At 46.7% G+C, this 17531-nt stretch overlaps 1 protein-coding gene across 7 annotated transcripts in view; it reads right to left on the reverse strand.

Annotated features, from left to right (window-relative positions):
* Positions 1–17531, reverse strand: part of frmpd1a (FERM and PDZ domain containing 1a) — a 294153-nt gene that overhangs the window by 159146 nt on the left and 117476 nt on the right. For 3 of the 7 annotated variants that reach the window (XM_085983583.1, XM_085983564.1, XM_085983555.1), the window contains exons 3-7: positions 17157–17308; positions 13872–14048; positions 10350–10452; positions 8844–8889; positions 3229–3333 (exon numbers count right to left, since the gene is read on the reverse strand). In XM_085983583.1, the coding sequence (XP_085839709.1) occupies positions 3229–3333; positions 8844–8889; positions 10350–10452; positions 13872–14048; positions 17157–17308 (583 nt within the window). The remainder of the gene's footprint in view (positions 1–3228; positions 3334–8843; positions 8890–10349; positions 10453–13871; positions 14049–17156; positions 17309–17531) is intronic. The other 4 variants (XM_085983599.1, XM_085983605.1, XM_085983574.1 and 1 more) reach the window with 3 other exon arrangements.

Genomic DNA, 17531 nt, shown 5'->3' on the forward strand with positions numbered 1-17531 from the left:
TACATATTTTGCTTCTGCCTTCACAAAGGAGGACACAAATAACCTCCCAGAGATGCCGGGGAACATAGGGTCTGATGAAAGGGTGCAACTGAAAGAAATCAGTATTTGTAGGGAAATGGTGTTAGGAAAATTGATGGGACTGAAGGCCGATAAATCCCCAGGGCCTGATAATCTACATCCTAGGATACTTAAGGAAGTGGCCCTAGAAATAATAGATGCATTGCGGGTCATCTTCCAGAACTCGATAGACTCTGGAACAGTACCCATGGATTGGAGGGTAGCTAATGTTACCCCACTATTCAAAAAAGGTGGTAGAGAAAAAGTGGGGAATTATAGACCGGTAAGCCTGACATCGGTAGTGGGGAAAATGCTAGAGTCCATTATAAAAGATGTAATAGCAGAGCACTTGGAAAGCAGTGACAGGATCGGACAAAGTCAACATGGATTTACAAAAGGTAAATCATGTTTGACTAATTTACTGGAATTTTTTGAGGATGTAACTGGTAAAATAGATAAGGGAGAACCAGTGGATGTGGTGTATTTGGTCTTTCAGAAGGCTTTCGATAAGGTCCCGCATAAGAGATTAGCGTGCAAAATTAAGGCACATGGGATTGGGGGCAAGGTATTGACTTGGATAGAGAACTGGTTGGCGGACAGAAAGCAAAGAGTTGGTATAAATGGGTCGTTTTCCCAGTGGCAGGCAGTGACTAGTGGGGTACCGCAGGGATCGGTCCTGGGACCCCAGCTGTTCACAATATATAGTAATGATCTGGACGAGGGAATTGGATGTAATATCTCCAAATTTGCAGACGACACAAAGCTGGGTGGGAGGGTATGCTGTGAGGAGGATGTTGTGAAACTCCAGTACGATTTGGACAGGTTAGGTGATTGGGCAGAAACATGGCAGATGCACTATAATGTGGATAAATGTGAGGTTATCCACTTTGGTGGCAAAAACAGAAAGGCAGATTATTATTTGAATGGCAATAGGTTGGGAGAAGGGGAAGTGCAAAGCGACCTGGGTGTTCTTGTGCACCAGTTGCTGAAGGTAAGCATGCAGGTGCAGCAGGCGGTTAAGAAGGCAAATGGTATGTTGGCCTTCGTAGCAAGAGGGTTCAAGTACAGGAACAAGGACGTCTTGCTGCAGTTGTACAGGGCCTTGGTAAGGCTGCACCTTGAGTATTGTGTGCAGTTTTGGTCGCCTTATCTGAGGAAGGACGTTCTGGCCATGGAAGGAGTGCAGCAAAGATTCACCAGGCTGATACCTGGGATGGCAGGAATGACGTATGAGGAGAGATTGTGTCGATTGGGCTTATACTCACTGAAGTTTAGAAGATTGAGAGGAGATCTCATCGAAACCTATAAAATTCTGTCAGGCCTGGACAGATTAGATGCAGGAAGGATGTTTCTGATGGCCGGGGAGTCCAGAACCAGGGGTCACAGTCTAAGGATAAGGGGTAAGCCATTTAGGACTGAAATGAGGAGGAATTTCTTCACCCAGAGAGTGGTGAACCTGTGGAATTCTCTGCCACAGAGGGCGGTGGAGGCCAGTTCATTAAATATATTCAAGAAGGAGTTGGGTATATTTCTTAAGGCTAAAGGGATCAAGGGATATGCGGAGAAGGCAGGGACAGGGTACTGAATTTGGATGATCAGCCATGATCTCATTGAATGGCGGAGCAGGCTCGAAGGGCCGAATGGCCTACTCCTGCTCCTATCTTCTATGTTTCTAATAGGCACTTCTGCTGATGGTGGACTGGGCCTCCTGGAATTCCAGGCTCCTCCTGTATTCATGAAGTTCCTGCTGTCAGATTGTTCAGAAGTTCACTCCCACATATGGGCCCCCGGAAATGCTCAGCTATTCCAGCGGGAGTCTGGCAGAACAGCTATAAAGCTCCACCCAGACCCAGACGTGCGCTGGGGTTTCCTGTGGCCTCGTTTGGGGCCCATCCCAACCAAGGCCACTGATTCAGAGGGGACAGCACCGAAGGCGAGGAGGGGAGTGGGGGCTCACTGTGCCAGGAGTTCCAGCATCTGCAGTCCCACAGGGGCCCGGCATAAAGTCTAGAGGCTGGTAGACCAAGTGGGAAGACAGGCAGCTGCCTCCCGATGAGTGGAAGTAGGCCCCACGGGTGGAGTCAGTAAATCATGGCCTGGACACCCAAAGAAGAAATAAGGGCATAAATCAGAGCAGGCACCTTAGCATGAGTCGGCAGGGGACCCAACACTCACACCGTGCCTGGTGCATGCTGCACTTTGTGGTCTCAGGGAGGAGAGGCACAGGCCCCTGCCAGGCCCATGCAGATAGGTGACCACCCAGCGACCCCATGGACTCCGTTGGGACCAGTGGCCTAGGTCACTGGAGGGCACAACCCCGGTGTACTTACCAAGGTTGTGTCCCCGAGCAATTTCAGGTCGATTTAATCTCACCATAAATGTACGATCACATTTCCTTATTCTAATCCAGTCTTATATCTTTGAACTCAATAGATTTGCAGCCCTGCAGTGAATGAAGCTTTGCAGCAACAATATTAAATTGTGGCTCACGGGGAACTTTGGGAGACAATACCACCAGCAGCCCACCAAATGGGCATGACACCAGAAAATTCATTGGGATCAGTGATGGCTATCCGGGGTTGGTGCCTCACACTTCATTCACTGCAGGGCAGAAAATCGAGTTAGTTTGAAGCTACAAGACTGGGTTAGAGTAAGGAAATGTGATCACACACTTATGGCTAAATTAAATCAATCTTAAATTGTTGGTAACTGCACCAGTAAAGAAAATCGAGGCCTCAGTTCTCATCCACTGTGTCCCACTAGAGCCAGAAGCCCTGACACCCCAACCTGGCTGAGGTCACTGGACCTGTATCAATTCAGGCACCGGTCTAATTTTTGTACAATTCTTGGGGTTCTGTGTAATCATACACCAGTTCTTTCTAAATGAATTTACAACTACACTACACCTGCACAGAGGAAATCACCCCTCCCCAACCCAGCCCTGGCATCGCTGTCGAGAGGAGGGGCTATCTCTGTTGGAGGGGATGCCCACGATTCCCTGATACGCACCCCTGACAGCCTTGGTTCTAGGCTGGCAGGACACATCCAGACAATCAGTGTTTTATAGAAAAACAATACGTGCCCAGTCCAGAAACGGGTTGGCACTAACTCAGAATAATTATGGTCTGGCTGGAGCCGGCAATGGGCCAAAGGGCTGCGGGAGGCACAAACCTGTGTGTGGCCGTTGACAATCACTTCCTCCGCAAAGCGCACTTTGACTGGATTGCTTTTCAGCCTGGCTCGTTTTTCTTCAGTAATGAACGATGATTTGGGCCCCTGAACACAAACAAAACATTACATTTAAACCACAGCATTGACATTCTGTGATGATAATGTGTTGTATTTGGGGAAAAGCTTCACTGATGTTCTGTGATAGGGTTTAGTTGTATTTGGGGAACCCCTGCACTGTTGTTCCATGATAGGGTTTAGTAGTATTTGGGGAACCCCTGCACTGTTGTTCCGTGATAGGGTTTAGTAGTATTTGGGGAACCCCTGCACTGTTGTTCCATGATAGGGTTTAGTAGTATTTGGGGAACCCCTGCACTGTTGTTCCGTGATAGGGTTTAGTTGTATTTGGGGAACCCCTGCACTGTTGTTCCGTGATAGGGTTTAGTAGTATTTGGGGAACCCCTGCACTGTTGTTCCGTGATAGGGTTTAGTAGTATTTGGGGAACCCCTGCACTGTTGTTCCGTGATAGGGTTTAGTTGTATTTGGGGAACCCCTGCACTGTTGTTCCGTGATAGGGTTTAGTTGTATTTGGGGAACCCCTGCACTGTTGTTCCGTGATAGGGTTTAGTTGTATTTGGGGAACCCCTGCACTGTTGTTCCGTGATAGGGTTTAGTAGTATTTGGGGAACCCCTGCACTGTTGTTCCGTGATAGGGTTTAGTTGTATTTGGGGAACCCCTGCACTGTTGTTCCGTGATAGGGTTTAGTAGTATTTGGGGAACCCCTGCACTGTTGTTCCGTGATAGGGTTTAGTTGTATTTGGGGAACCCCTGCACTGTTGTTCCGTGATAGGGTTTAGTAGTATTTGGGGAACCCCTGCACTGTTGTTCCGTGATAGGGTTTAGTAGTATTTGGGGAACCCCTGCACTGTTGTTCCGTGATAGGGTTTAGTTGTGTTTGGGGAACCCCTGCACTATTGTTCTGTGATGACACTGAGGTCTAGAAGTTTGATTGTACCCTAAAACGGGAGCGCAGGGGCACGCTGCACATGCCTCTTCATGTGATCCCAGAGAGCACGTAAAGTTGGTGCTGACAACTCATTAAAATGATTCAGGAGGTCAATGCTAGGAGCATAGCTCCCAGGACATGGCTGCAAAGGCAAAGGAATTTCAGTGACCTCACCAGAGCTGTCAAGGTACAAATACTGCTCTCTTACGCATGGCTCACATCTCCACCACCTCCAGCCTCACTACTTACAATACTCGCCTCCCCCGCTTTCCCTCACTCTCCGACAATCACTGCACCACACTTCAATCTATCTTCTTCTCCCCATACTCACACACCACTACTGCAACCCTCACTTCCCCACACCTCACATCTTACCCACTGCATGCTAACTATTTGACCATGAAACGCACATTCTGTAAACACCTCACAAGACTGTCACTAACACACTCCCTTCTTTCTTGTAGGAGAAGATCACCCACAACTCCAGATGGGAGGCTGCCAGCAGAGGAGGCCGAGGCCGCCTGCACACCCTCTCCCCCGTGGAAGAAAACGTGCTGGCCATCACGGGCAGGGGTAGAGCCATGGCCGTGGTGAGTGGCAATGCTGGAGGGTATCTTCACACCTTATCCTCTTTATTCCTGCTTCTATCTCACCCTACACACTCTGCATGACAAACTGTAACTACGTTTTAAAAGTAGGTCATAGCCTGTGATGCACCATGGGATGGTCCTAAGGATGTGAATGGTACTATATAAATGCTAATTATTTCTTGCATCCTCTCTTTTTTTTCTATTTTTCTTAAGATACTTCTCATGCTGCCAGTGGGGAGGCGCTCTGGCAGGGAACACAGATTGGAGACAGAGGGGTCGATTTTCATTAAGCTGTCGGGAAGGAGGCGGGACTACAACTTTCGGGTTTTAGTCCTGCCTACATCGACGTCCAGCCAATCCACGCGATTTTCCCTTGATTGACCTTGTTGAGCCCGCCCAGCGGGCTCAGCAGGCCAATTAAGGGCCACCCGGCAACAGGTGATGTCACAGACTGAAATTTCATCTGTCAAGAGGTCTTGACAGATGAAATATCAGTATTTCACAGCTGTTTGAAGCTGTCAAACACCGACAGTCTGACTTCTAACCTGAGTCCTTCTACACAGACTCAGTTAGAACTCTCACCGGCAATGAAAGCTGAAGGCTGTCACTTTTGACAGCTCTCAGCCATTTTGCTTTCAGTGCCGGCTGAGTGATAGTCTCCCGAAACCTAGAAGAAGAAAGGCTGTTACGGTAAGTACAGGTAATTTAAACTGCTTTACACACTTTAGACACACCAAACATACTTACCTTTGCACTCATGCACCCACCACTCACCTGAACACCGACATTGCGACCCCTCCAAGTCCTTCAACCCGACGGCCTGCCTGCTCTAACCTGGTGTGGTTTGGAGCTGTCGGGAATCCCACACGACACCCCTCAAAATAGGGATTAGGCTAAAAACTGCCTGTTAACTACCTGTTAACAGGAAGTTAATTGGCACTAATCCCTTCCCGCCTCGGGTCGGTGGGTCCCAGTGCGGGGCGGGTACCTGCCTCCTCTGAAACGTACATGGAGGCGGGTTTTGGGCAGGATGGTGTCAGGACCCCCGAATTCGGGATTTTTGCCCCCCCGCCCGCCTAAAAGCCCGCCTCGCGGCACACTGAAAATCTAGGCCAGAGTTACAACACGATGGTCTCGATATTCCAGCCCGCACTACCGTCGAGTGTGACTCCCACTGGGAAGATGGGATGGCAGAATTACCCCTCCCATCTGTACAGTTGCAGTTGTTGTTGATTCTTAAGTATGATATTTTAGCCAATCAGGTGCAAGCATGACGTAGACTTTGCAATATGACACTCTCGTGTGTGACAGAAGTTCCAGGCCCAAGAGTTTTCCATGGACACTAGTCGACCTCCCTTGGTATAGGGATTCAAGATGAAGCGTAGCTTTCAGGTGAGGCAAAAATGTAGGGTGGAGGATAATTGGATCAGGGTGTGCATACATAACCATTATAAAGTCATACATTTTGTCCATATTTTTATATTTCCTTTATAAATTTCTTTGTCCGCATTTATAATGAAAACTGCCTGTGTAAAGGTGCCAGGCTGTAATTACACCCTCCCACCAGTGATGATGCTGCAGCACCTCCAGTGGCAGGAGAGTGTAACTGTAGCTTGCACAGGTGGTTCCCATTATAAATGTGGACATAGAAATTTATAATGGGAAAAGTTGACAGGAAGTGTGCACCGGTGTAAGATTTTTAATATATTATATAGATAGATATTGCATCTTCACCGTGTTGAAATCAAGACTCATTGCACTGGTTCAAACTTTTTTACTCATACTTGAAATAATCTGGCAGCTAAAAATGTTGAGACAAAAACTTCAGGGAGCTCGAGGTGCAACTGGGTGCAATAAGGAAAGGAAAGCACTTGCACGTATGTAGCTCCTTTCAGAACCTCGCGATGTCCCAAAGCGCATCACAGCCAATGATATTACTTTTGAAGTGTAGTCACTGGTGTAATGTAGGAAATGCAGCAGCCACTTTACAAAAGCAATGAAATAAAGCCTAGAAATTCGGTAACGTCCATTTTTGGATGCTTTACCCACAAAGTGCCAATAGCCCGTGCTCAAATGGGGAGGTCCGATGAGCCCGTGATTTTGGGCCTCGGACCTCATTGTTATGTAGATGGCGCAGCAGTAGGAGCCCAATTGTGTGCCAATTTTCAGGTACGTGTATGGGGAAGAAGATCACAGGGAAGGAGGAATGGTTGGGCCTCGGAGTGCGATCGGAGGGCTCTCAGGGATCGGGGAAGAAGACCGCTGGGGTCTGGAGTATTGTTGGGGGATTGGGAGTGCTATCGGGGGGAATGGGAGTGCTAGGAGGTCAAGGCTGGGGGGAGATCAGGGGTGCCTGGAAGTCGGAGTCGGGAGTAAGTTCGAAGATCTCATGACCGGGAGCACCGGTGATTATGGTAAGTACTTACCTTTTTAAAATTCCGTGCTGTTTAGCATTGGTTTTCCCAGAGGCAATTGGCACTGGTGCTGGCTGCCTCAGGCGCAAACCAAAGTTGCAAGAGTGAGCAGAAGCAGACGTTAGGCCCCTTATTTACATATGTTAATGGCCTAACGCCTGCTTCAGAAGTGGGTAAAGGACGCCTTGGCCTTTACCAAGATGGCTCCCGGTGCAGCACGCACCAGAATTGTGAGTGTGTGGTTCGGACGCCATTTTGGACACAAAATGGCACCCATAGCGCCGAAAAACCAGGCGCTAGGTGTACGGATAACCGTAGCTGTCATAAAGACAGCGGGGTTTGATTGACAGCTGGTTGACGGCTGACGTCATACCCGGGGGCGGGATCCGACGCCATCTTGGCCATGCTTGAGGTACTGTACTAGGAGACACAGAGTCAGGACTGAATAAATGGCACGCCACTACAACTGCTTGGGAGACTCGTAATTACGTTATTAAGATAACATTACACTAGGGAGACGAATTTCTGGACCAGTTTATTTTAGTGATATTGGTTGAGGGATAAATATTGGCAAGGAGAACTCCCCTGCTCTTCTTCGATTGGTGCCATGCAATTTTTTACGTCCATCTGAGAGGGCAGATGGGGCCTCGATTTAACGTTTCACTGCCAACAATGCAGCACTCCCCTCAGTACTGTATTGAAACTCATCCAATATCCACTCATAGCATGGACCTCTATCCAGTAATGGAAACCAGAAGTTCTAGTTGACTATTTTGGCTCTCCACCTCAGGAAATGCTGAGACTAATGATCACATCTCCACTTATACCCTGCATAAAGCCTGGGATCTCCTTGGATTGTATGGTTTATCACAACATCACATGAGGCAAATATCCACTGAAGAGTCAGACAACCCCTTTTAATGTGAACTGGTTGAATTTGGGCCACTCTTGGACCAGAGTTCAATCTGACATTTACCCTCATCAAGCACTCACTGAAAATAAAGCGCCAGACTAACTCACCCCATCCTGCTCTGGCCCACTTTCTCCAAGGTGGTTTGGTGCAAGCTGACTTGTGGAATGCTGGGAACTCTCTCCCCCAAAAGGCTGAGGATGCTGGGGGGTCAATTGAAATTTTCAAGACTGAGATCAATAGATTTTTGTTAGGTAAGGGTATCAAAGGGATATTGCGCAAAAGTGGGTAAATGGAGTTGAGGAATAGATCAGCCATGATTTCATTGACTGGCGGAACAGGCTTGAGGGGCTGAATGGCCTATTGCTACGATTCTATGCGCTGGCACAAGTGCCTATTGCAGATATGGATGACACCAACATAGGCGCCAGCTATTGATCCACTGCACTTGCAGCTGAGTGGAGTATCATGTCATTCAAAGCTGCCAGTGCAGGTGTGCGACTGAAGAGTTTAGTTACTGACGACACACAGTCTGAAACACAGACTTCTCCCCCTGTGCCAGAGTAACTTCGGCAGAAGTTCAGCGCAAACCCAGTTTAAAGCGACACAACGGGAGAAGCGCCGGGGAAATTCGCCCTGAGGATCACTAATAGCTCTGGAAAGCTCTGCTTCTAAAAGTAAAAAGGATATACTTACTGAGGTAGTTCGAAGCACGGTGACTGAAACTGAGTTACCACATTCCCTGCAACAAACAATTGGAAAAACATTAAAGCCATACGAGTACAGAACAGAGAAAATGACGCCTGGCTAAATCTTGCCAAATTGTGCTCCTGGCATGGAGTCTCACCCATTGGGAGAGCCCATCAGAAGATCGCAGCTTTGATCTTATGACAGCACACACCTATACGATTTATCCTACTCAGCCAATCACTCGCCCTCTATAACTTCAGCATCAGAAGAGCTTCTGATTCACAGTGACACTAAGGCTGCAGTATAAATCCAGAGTTAGGACCCAAATGGTGTGAGACTGCCCCCTTTCGGCAGTCTCCCTCCAGCCCAGAGAGAAGTAGAGTGAGCTCGCCTGAAGGGAGCAGTCTCACACCATTTGGGTTTGACACTGCAGGCAGTATAACTCAGAGTTTAAAATGCATCCAAGGCAGGACACTTCTTAACCCTCACAATAGTTACTTTTACATATTTCACTCGTGCTTAAATTTGGACTGCGGTGAGGACTTCTGCACAAATGGGAGCCCAGCCACACAGCTCTCTCCTGGGCAGAACTGGAGATCCAGCCAGACAGCATTGATGGAGCACTGTCTGATTCAGCCAACACTGAGTCTGCCAGTCTGAGACCCTGGATTACACCTTTAACAGAAAGTAAACCAATGTTATTTTAAGGTGAGGTTTTCTAAGAGTTTCTTCAGTGATCCTGCCCAACCCTGCACTGAGCCCTGGCTGCTGGAAGCATTGATTGGCGAAGAGGTCCCACAAGAGGGGTCCCACAATCCGCACATTATATAAACCTCTTTTCGGTTCATGAAATTTACGTTCTCTACCTAACAGCCAAAAGTTTTAGAAATGCTCTACTCAACTGCATATCTAACAGAATACTCAGTAGTGTAAATCACGGTCTACTCGACTGTATGTAATGGAGTACTGGGCTGTATATATGATGGATAAATTAAACTATGTGTGTAAAGGAGAAATTAAACTGTGTGTGTAAAGGAGAAATTAAAATGTGTTTGCAATGGAGTGCTCAGTTGTGTATGTAATATAGAAATTAAAATGTATATGAAATGGAGAAATTAACTGTGTACAGAGTTCACTGGTTGTGTACAGAGTCCTGTTGAGGACTGGGTGAATTGCTGTATAACTATGGAGATACGGGGCACCCTATATAATCCTGATTACAACCTCTCTCTACAATTAAGAACACACAGTTCCTCACACCTCCTCGATCAAAGTTGTTCTATTTGTGAGCTTGTTGCTAAAACAACAAAAACTTGCATTTATATAGCACCTTTAATGTAGTAAAATGTCCCAAGGCACTTCACGGGAGCGTTATCCGACAAAATTTGACACTGAGCCACATAAGGAGCTAAAGGCCCTCATGCAGAACCTCAGATGGGGGCCGCCAATGTTTTTAGTTGCTGGTAATTAATAAAACTTTCTACTCACTGAATGTATGAAAGGGATCATCACCTGATAATATTATCAATGTGTTCTCGGGAAATAGTGTCCAAGGGCATATTGTTAATCGTTATAATCTGATCTCCTGGGAACAGCTTCCCTTCTCCTGGACCACCTAAGGAGCAAAAGAAATCATCAAATTGCTGGATTAATTATCCCTGATAAAAAGAAAAAAAAGAAAAAATTGCTGGAAATACACAGCAGGCCCATGAGCATGTCTAAAGAGCAAAGACGGGATAATGATTCATAGATCGCCCCTTCGTCACAACTAGAATCTGAAGAAGAATCACACCCCTTTGTAGGGTCGAAGAGAGAAAGAATCAAAAAGAGAAGACAGCAGATACTCCAACCACAGAGAGAGGAAGAGAATGGGCTGGACAACCTGCAAAAGGAATTTAACCCTGAAAAGTGCGAGGTGATGCATTTTGGGAGGACTAACAATCCAAGGGAATACACAATGAATGGTAGGACCCTAAGAAGGACAGAGGACCAGAGGGACCTTGGTGTGCATGTACATAGATCCCTGAAGGCAGCAGGACAGGTAGATAAGGTGGTTAAAAAGGCATATGGGATACTTGCCTTCATTAGCCGAGTCATAGAATATAAGAGCAGGGAGGTCATGATGGAGCTGTACAAAATGTTAGTTAGGCCACAGCTGGAATACTGTGTGCAGTTCTGGTTGCCACACTATAGGAAGGATGTGATTGCATTGGAGAGTGTGCAGAGGAGATTCACCGGGATGTTACCTGGGCTGGAGCGCTTCAGCTATGAAGAGAGACTGGACAGGCTGGGGTTGTTTTCCTTAGAGCAGAGAAGGCTGAGGGGGGACCTGATTGAGGTTTACAAAATTATGAGGGGCATAGATAGGGTGGATAGAAAGGGACTTTTCCACTCAGTAGAGAAGTCAATAACCAGGGGCATAGTTTCAAGGTAAGGGGCAGGAGGTTTAGAGGGGATTTGAGGAAAAGCTTTTTCACCCAGAGGGTGGTTGGAATCTGGAACTCACTGCCTGAAAGGGTGGTAGAGGCAGGAACCCTCACAACATTCAAGAAGCATTTAGATGAGCAACTGAAACACCATAACATACTAGGCTACGGACCAAGTGCTGGAAAATGGGATTAGAATAGACAGGGCTTGATGGCCGGCGCGGACACAATGGGCCAAAGAGCCTCTTTCTATGCTGTATAAATCTATGACTATGTAACAAAAACATTTTCCCTACCATTTCTTCGGCGGTGTCCAGCAGTCCTGCTGGTCAGGCCGCTGTTGAATTGGAAAATCTCAGTGGAGTCTGCGCGGTGCACGCTCCACCTAGTTTTTCACAAATTCTGCAGGAAAGTCCTGAAATAGGCGCAGGACCCTTCATTGTATATTTAAACTGATCCATCGCTGCTTTCAGGCAGCCGCCAGGGACGCCTAAAAACAACTGGGGCCAATATGGCAGCAACCATGCTGCCAGTGGAGATCAGGAGTGGGACCTTGCCGTGCAGAAATTGGTATACATTTTACACCAGAAAAACGGGCGCAACGGATACCAATTTGTAATCCTCTATGCTCAATATACAAGGGAAAAGGGCAAATTTGTACCGGGAGCTGGGAGAAGGGGCACAGCAAGGGCCACAGCAAGGCCACACCAGCCTTCATGATAAAGTACTGGAGAAAGACAGCAGCAGGGCCATAGGGATCATAGAATCATACAGCATAGAAGGAGACCATTCAGCCCATTGAGTCTGCACCAGGGATCGGTGTGATGAAATAACTCTGTGTTCTGATATTTGTACTTGTAATGTCTGGAATGTTCCACCGGGGGGAACCACTAATGCTCCTCCCTGGCCCCGCCCCTCTTCTGGTATGTTCTACCAAGGGCTCGGTCGATGATGAACTCTGTTAACTCTGCCATGATTCTTACTTAATAAAAGCCTTCAGTCTTAAACTTTAACTTCACGGATTCGGGCAGTTATTTGGCACATCAATTTTATTAAGTAACAACTTTTGGAAGATGGATCGATTTTTGAAACCAGAGCATCTGGATATCGATCCGCATTTGGCAGACGCGTTGAAGAAATTTACGCATTGGCTGCGATGTTTTGAACACTTCATCGCATCGTTCGATTCGACGGTTAACAAGTTGGGTCTTCTAACCAGCTTGGTAAGTCATCAAACTTACTCTATAATTGAAGATATTACTACATATGAAGAGGCCCTCGCAGCTCTTAAAGCCCAGTACCTTAAGTCGGTTAACGAAGTATACGCTAGGTATCTCCTGTCTACTTGCAGGCAATTACCCGAAGAATCTCTGGACGATTTCCTGCAGGACCTTAAGGCTTCGGCTAAGGGTTGCAACTACAAGGCTGTCTCTGCCATAGTGTATCAGGAAGAAGCCATCCGCGATTCTTTCATATCTGGCCTCCGATCTAATTATATTAGACAGAGACTCCTCGAGAACGACTCGTTAGTTTTAAAAACGGTCGTCGCTGCTGCTCGATCGTTAGATGTAGCCCAGAAGAATTCAGAAGTGTATGCATCAGCCCATGTATCTCTCTCAGCCTTGTGTGTTCCGAGTATGGAGGCATCCATAACACCAATGGAGCCCCCACTTAATCCTATTGTTGCGACTGTGCCCCATGGGTCTAAGTGTTATTTTTGTGGCCAATCTAAACACCCCAGGCAAAGTTGCCCAGCCAGAGAGGCTACCTGTTTTAAATGTAAGAAACGGGGACATTTTAGTAAAGTGTGTAAGGGTAATCCTGTACCCGAGGTCTTCTCTGCTGCCGCCTATCGTTTTACTCTAGCCTCGGCTACGGTTGACCAGACCATACCGTGTTCCTTGTCAAAATCTATGATGGACATCAAGATTAATGGTCGTCCTACTGGGTGTTTGATAGACTGTGGCAGTACTGAAAGTTTTATACACCCCAACCTTGTTAACTCCTGTTCATTGAAGGTGTATCCTACTCAAAGTGAAATTGTGATGGCGTCCAAATCCCTTACTTCGGAGGTAACTGGATATGGTAAAGTCACATTGACCATTAAGGATATGGAGTATAAGGACTTTAAACTCCTCATATTACCTCAGTTGTGTGTGAACTTAATATTAGGCTTGGCCTTCCAGTGTCAGCATGAGAGCGTTACCCTTAAGTATGGTGGATCTCAGCCTCCACTCACAGTCTGCGGCCTTTCTACTTTAAACGTAAGTCCGCCTTCTTTGTTTGCGAACCTTGCTCCTAACTGTAGACCTATAGCGACTAAGAGTCGACGGTATAGTTCAGAAGATAAAACATTTATAAAAGAGGAAGTGGAAAGGCTTCAACGGGAGGGAATCATCGAACACAGTGGTAGCCTGTGGCGTGCCCAGGTGGTGGTGGTTAAAACTAATGAGAAGAAAAGACTTGTGGTCGATTATAGTCAGACTATAAACTTGTATACCCAATTAGACGCCTATCCTTTGCCTCGTATTTCTGAGATGGTGAACCAGATAGCTCAGTACCGCGTGTTCTCCACCATTGATTTAAAGTCTGCCTACCATCAACTCACCATCAAAATATAAGACCGACCTTATACGGCCTTCGAAGCTAATGGGCGCCTGTACCAATTCCTTCGGGTGCCCTTTGGAGTGACGAATGGGGTATCCGTCTTCCAACGGGAGATGGATCGTATGGTGGATGAATACGCGTTGGAAGCAACATTCCCGTACCTGGACAATGTTACCATCTGTGGGCGTGACCAATGGGAGCATGATCAAAATCTCGCGAAGTTCCGAGAGACTGCAAAGAGGTTAAACCTGACCTACAATGAAAACAAGTGTACCTTCAATACTACACGTTTGTGTATTCTTGGTTGCGTTGTGGAGAATGGGGTAATCGGGCCAGACCCTGAAAGATTACACCCACTTAAGGAATTACCTTTACCTCACACTGTAAAAGCTTTAAGAAGGTGTCTGGGATTCTTCTCGTACTATGCCCAGTGGGTGGCTAGCTACTCAGATAAAGTCCGACCTCTTATTAAGTCGACGTCTTTTCCGCTATCGGCGGAAGCTCAGGAGGCTTTCCTTAATATCAAACGGGACATTGAGAAGGCAGTGGTATGTGCCGTGGATGAGAAGATCCTTTTTCAAGTGGAAAGTGATGCATGTGATTTTGCATTGGCAGCAACTCTTAACCAAGCTGGTAGACCAGTAGCTTTCTTCTCTCGTACATTGCAAGGACCAGAAGTTCAACATTCTTCAGTGGAAAAGGAGGCACAGGCGATTATCGAAGCAGTCAGGTATTGGAGACATTATCTCGCTGGCCAACGTTTTACGCTCATTACTGACCAGCGATCTGTGGCCTTTATGTTCAACACTAAGCAGAGAGGCAAGATCAAAAATGATAAGATTTTAAGATGGCGAATAGAACTGTCAACATATGACTATGATATTCAGTAGAGGCCTGGAGTATTTAATGAGCCATCGGATGCTTTGTCATGAGGAGTATGTGCTAGTCTAGGTACAGATAAGCTTCAAAGTCTCCACGACGCACTCTGCCACCCTGGGGTTACCAGAATGAACCACTTCATTAAGTCCCACAATCTACCCTACTCTATTGAGGAGGTCCGGACAATGACCAGAACCTGTCATGTTTGTGCTGAATGCAAACCCCGCTTCTATAAGCCGTCCGAGCCAGCTCATCTTATTAAAGCAACTCGACCATTTGAGCATTTGACTCTCGATTTTAAAGGTCCCCTTCCATCGAGCGACCGTAATGTCTATTTTCTTAATATTATAGACGAGTACTCTCGGTTCCCTTTTGTTATCCCCTGTCCGGATGTGACTAGTGCTGTTGTAATTAAATGCCTCTGCCAACTGTTTTCCTTGTTCAGCATGCCTAACTATATACATAGTGATAGGGGTTCTTCCTTTATGAGCGAAGAATTACGACAGTTTTTGCTATCGAAGGGGATTGCAACGAGTAGAACTACCAGCTACAACCCTCGTGGTAATGGGCAGGTCGAGAAAGAAAATGCGACAGTGTGGAAGGCTATTGTACTGTCTCTGAAGTCACGAGGCCTGCCGACCTCTCGCTGGCAGGATGTCCTGCCAGACGTGCTGCATTCCATAAGGTCTCTTTTGTGTACAGCGACGAATGCCACCCCTCATGAAAGGATGTTTAGTTTTCCAAGAAAAGCTACTAATGGAGTAATGTTACCCACATGGTTGACGACCACGGGCCCTGTGCTGTTGTGCAGACATGTGAGAGGCCACAAGACTGATCCACTGGTGGAGGAAGTACAACTCCTCCATGCTAATCCCCAGTATGCATATATTCAATATTCGGATGGGTGAGAGGATACGGTCTCTATTAAAGATCTTGCACCTGCTGGAGCTCGAAAAGAGTTCGACTCTGAGGGTAGAGTTTTCAATCATGGTATTGGACCTTCAGAGACACAAACCCTCAGTGTGGAAAATACTGATGATTCTGGGAATTCGAATGAACCGGAGTTAGTACTCCGGGAGGAGCCTCAGCAAGAGTTACGTCGTTCCCAGAGGATTATCAGACCTCCTGACAGACTAAATCTATAGCCGGGGGTGAATGTGATGAAATAACTCTGTGTTCTGATATTTGTACTTGTACTTGTAATGTCTGGAATGTTCCACCGGGGGGAACCACTAATGCTCCTCCCTGGCCCCGCCCCTCTTCTGGTATGTTCTACCAAGGGCTCGGTCGATGATGAACTCTGTTAACTCTGCCATGATTCTTACTTAATAAAAGCCTTCAGTCTTAAACTTTAACTTCACGGATTCGGGCAGTTATTTGGCACATCAATCGGCGATCATTCTGCTTCAGTGAATCCCCAGCAACACCGGAGTGTGTACCCAAAATGGTCCTTTTGCTAGGTTTGTTCAGCGTCAACTATATCACAGACATTTTGCTTCTTGTCACCTGTTCAAGTGAAGCCATGGATGAGGCCAGAACCTCTATTCATTGTAACTGTGTAAAATTAGATGTGACAGAATGGCAATGGAATAACGGTGCAGACATAACAAGCCCCAGTGCTGCGGAAAGCATTCCCACAAAGTTTGGGAAAGAACTTCCTTGTTGCTGGATCAATATCCTGGAATTCCCTACCTAACATTTTTGTTGGGTAAAGGTATCAAGGGATTATGGATCAATGACTGGTAAATGGAGTTGAGGTACAGATCGCATTGAATGGTGGAACAAGCTCGAGGGGTTGAATGGACTATTTCTGTTCTGATGCAACGCCATTGTGGGAGTACAATCAGCACTTGTACTGCAGCAGTTCAAGGAGAAGGCCCACCATCACCTTCGCAGGGTAACTAGAGGTAGGCAATGAATATGGCCTTGCCAGCATTGCCCATGTCAAGAAAACAAATTTTAAAAATCAATGCCATGAAGGGGAAGAGAGTGAGCAACCAATTATGTCTTCAACAAAAAAAAGGGAGTGAAATTGATCTTGTGTGGTAGCGCAAAACGGCGATAGCCAATCGGCCACCCATTTTACACCCCGCCCGATTATCTTTGCAGTTGACTTCAATGGATTAGAAAATCGGGCATGGTGTGAAACAGGCTGCCGATTCGCTGTCGTCCATTTTACGCTACCGCCCAAATGTTGGCATAGTGGCAAAGTTGGTGACGTGTTGGCAGAGGTCTATGCATGTACAGGAGGAATTGTGACACGAGATCGGAGGTTGATGTTGGAAGTGCTGCAATGGTACAAGTAACACATAGGTCAACAGCTAAAAAGCCCTCCCCAGCAATCCTACCCCTAATCCCCTCCCCATCCCTACTCCTCCCTCCCCTCCTCTCCAACCCTGATATTTACCTGCAGTGACAGACTTCACACACATTGGTGTTTCTTCTGATACAATAAATCCATAATCCAGGAGGGGATCTTTGTTAATATTTACTGTCACCTTTAATGGGGTGCTTAGCTGGTTTGTGTTAGCAGATGCTCCATCAGCGGTGGCTCGATTCCTTAAATCAGAAACAAAACAAGATCTTATTTATCAATCATTTTCAGTATCTTTTAAAATTTAATCCACCTTCTTCCTCCACAGGGTCTGCAAAGTCCTCAATGCAGGCCTATCGCCTCCATTTTAGGTGGGTGATTGTGAGAGGGAAGGGGAGGGGGAATTTCCCTGCTCCTCCATTTCCACCCCAGCCCTGATTAAGTTTTAAGGCTTTCCTCCATCAAGAG

This window comes from Somniosus microcephalus, chromosome 1, assembly GCF_052327205.1.
Source record: "Somniosus microcephalus isolate GS21.2 chromosome 1, FLI_Smic_1.0, whole genome shotgun sequence".
Taxonomy (NCBI): domain Eukaryota; kingdom Metazoa; phylum Chordata; class Chondrichthyes; order Squaliformes; family Somniosidae; genus Somniosus; species Somniosus microcephalus.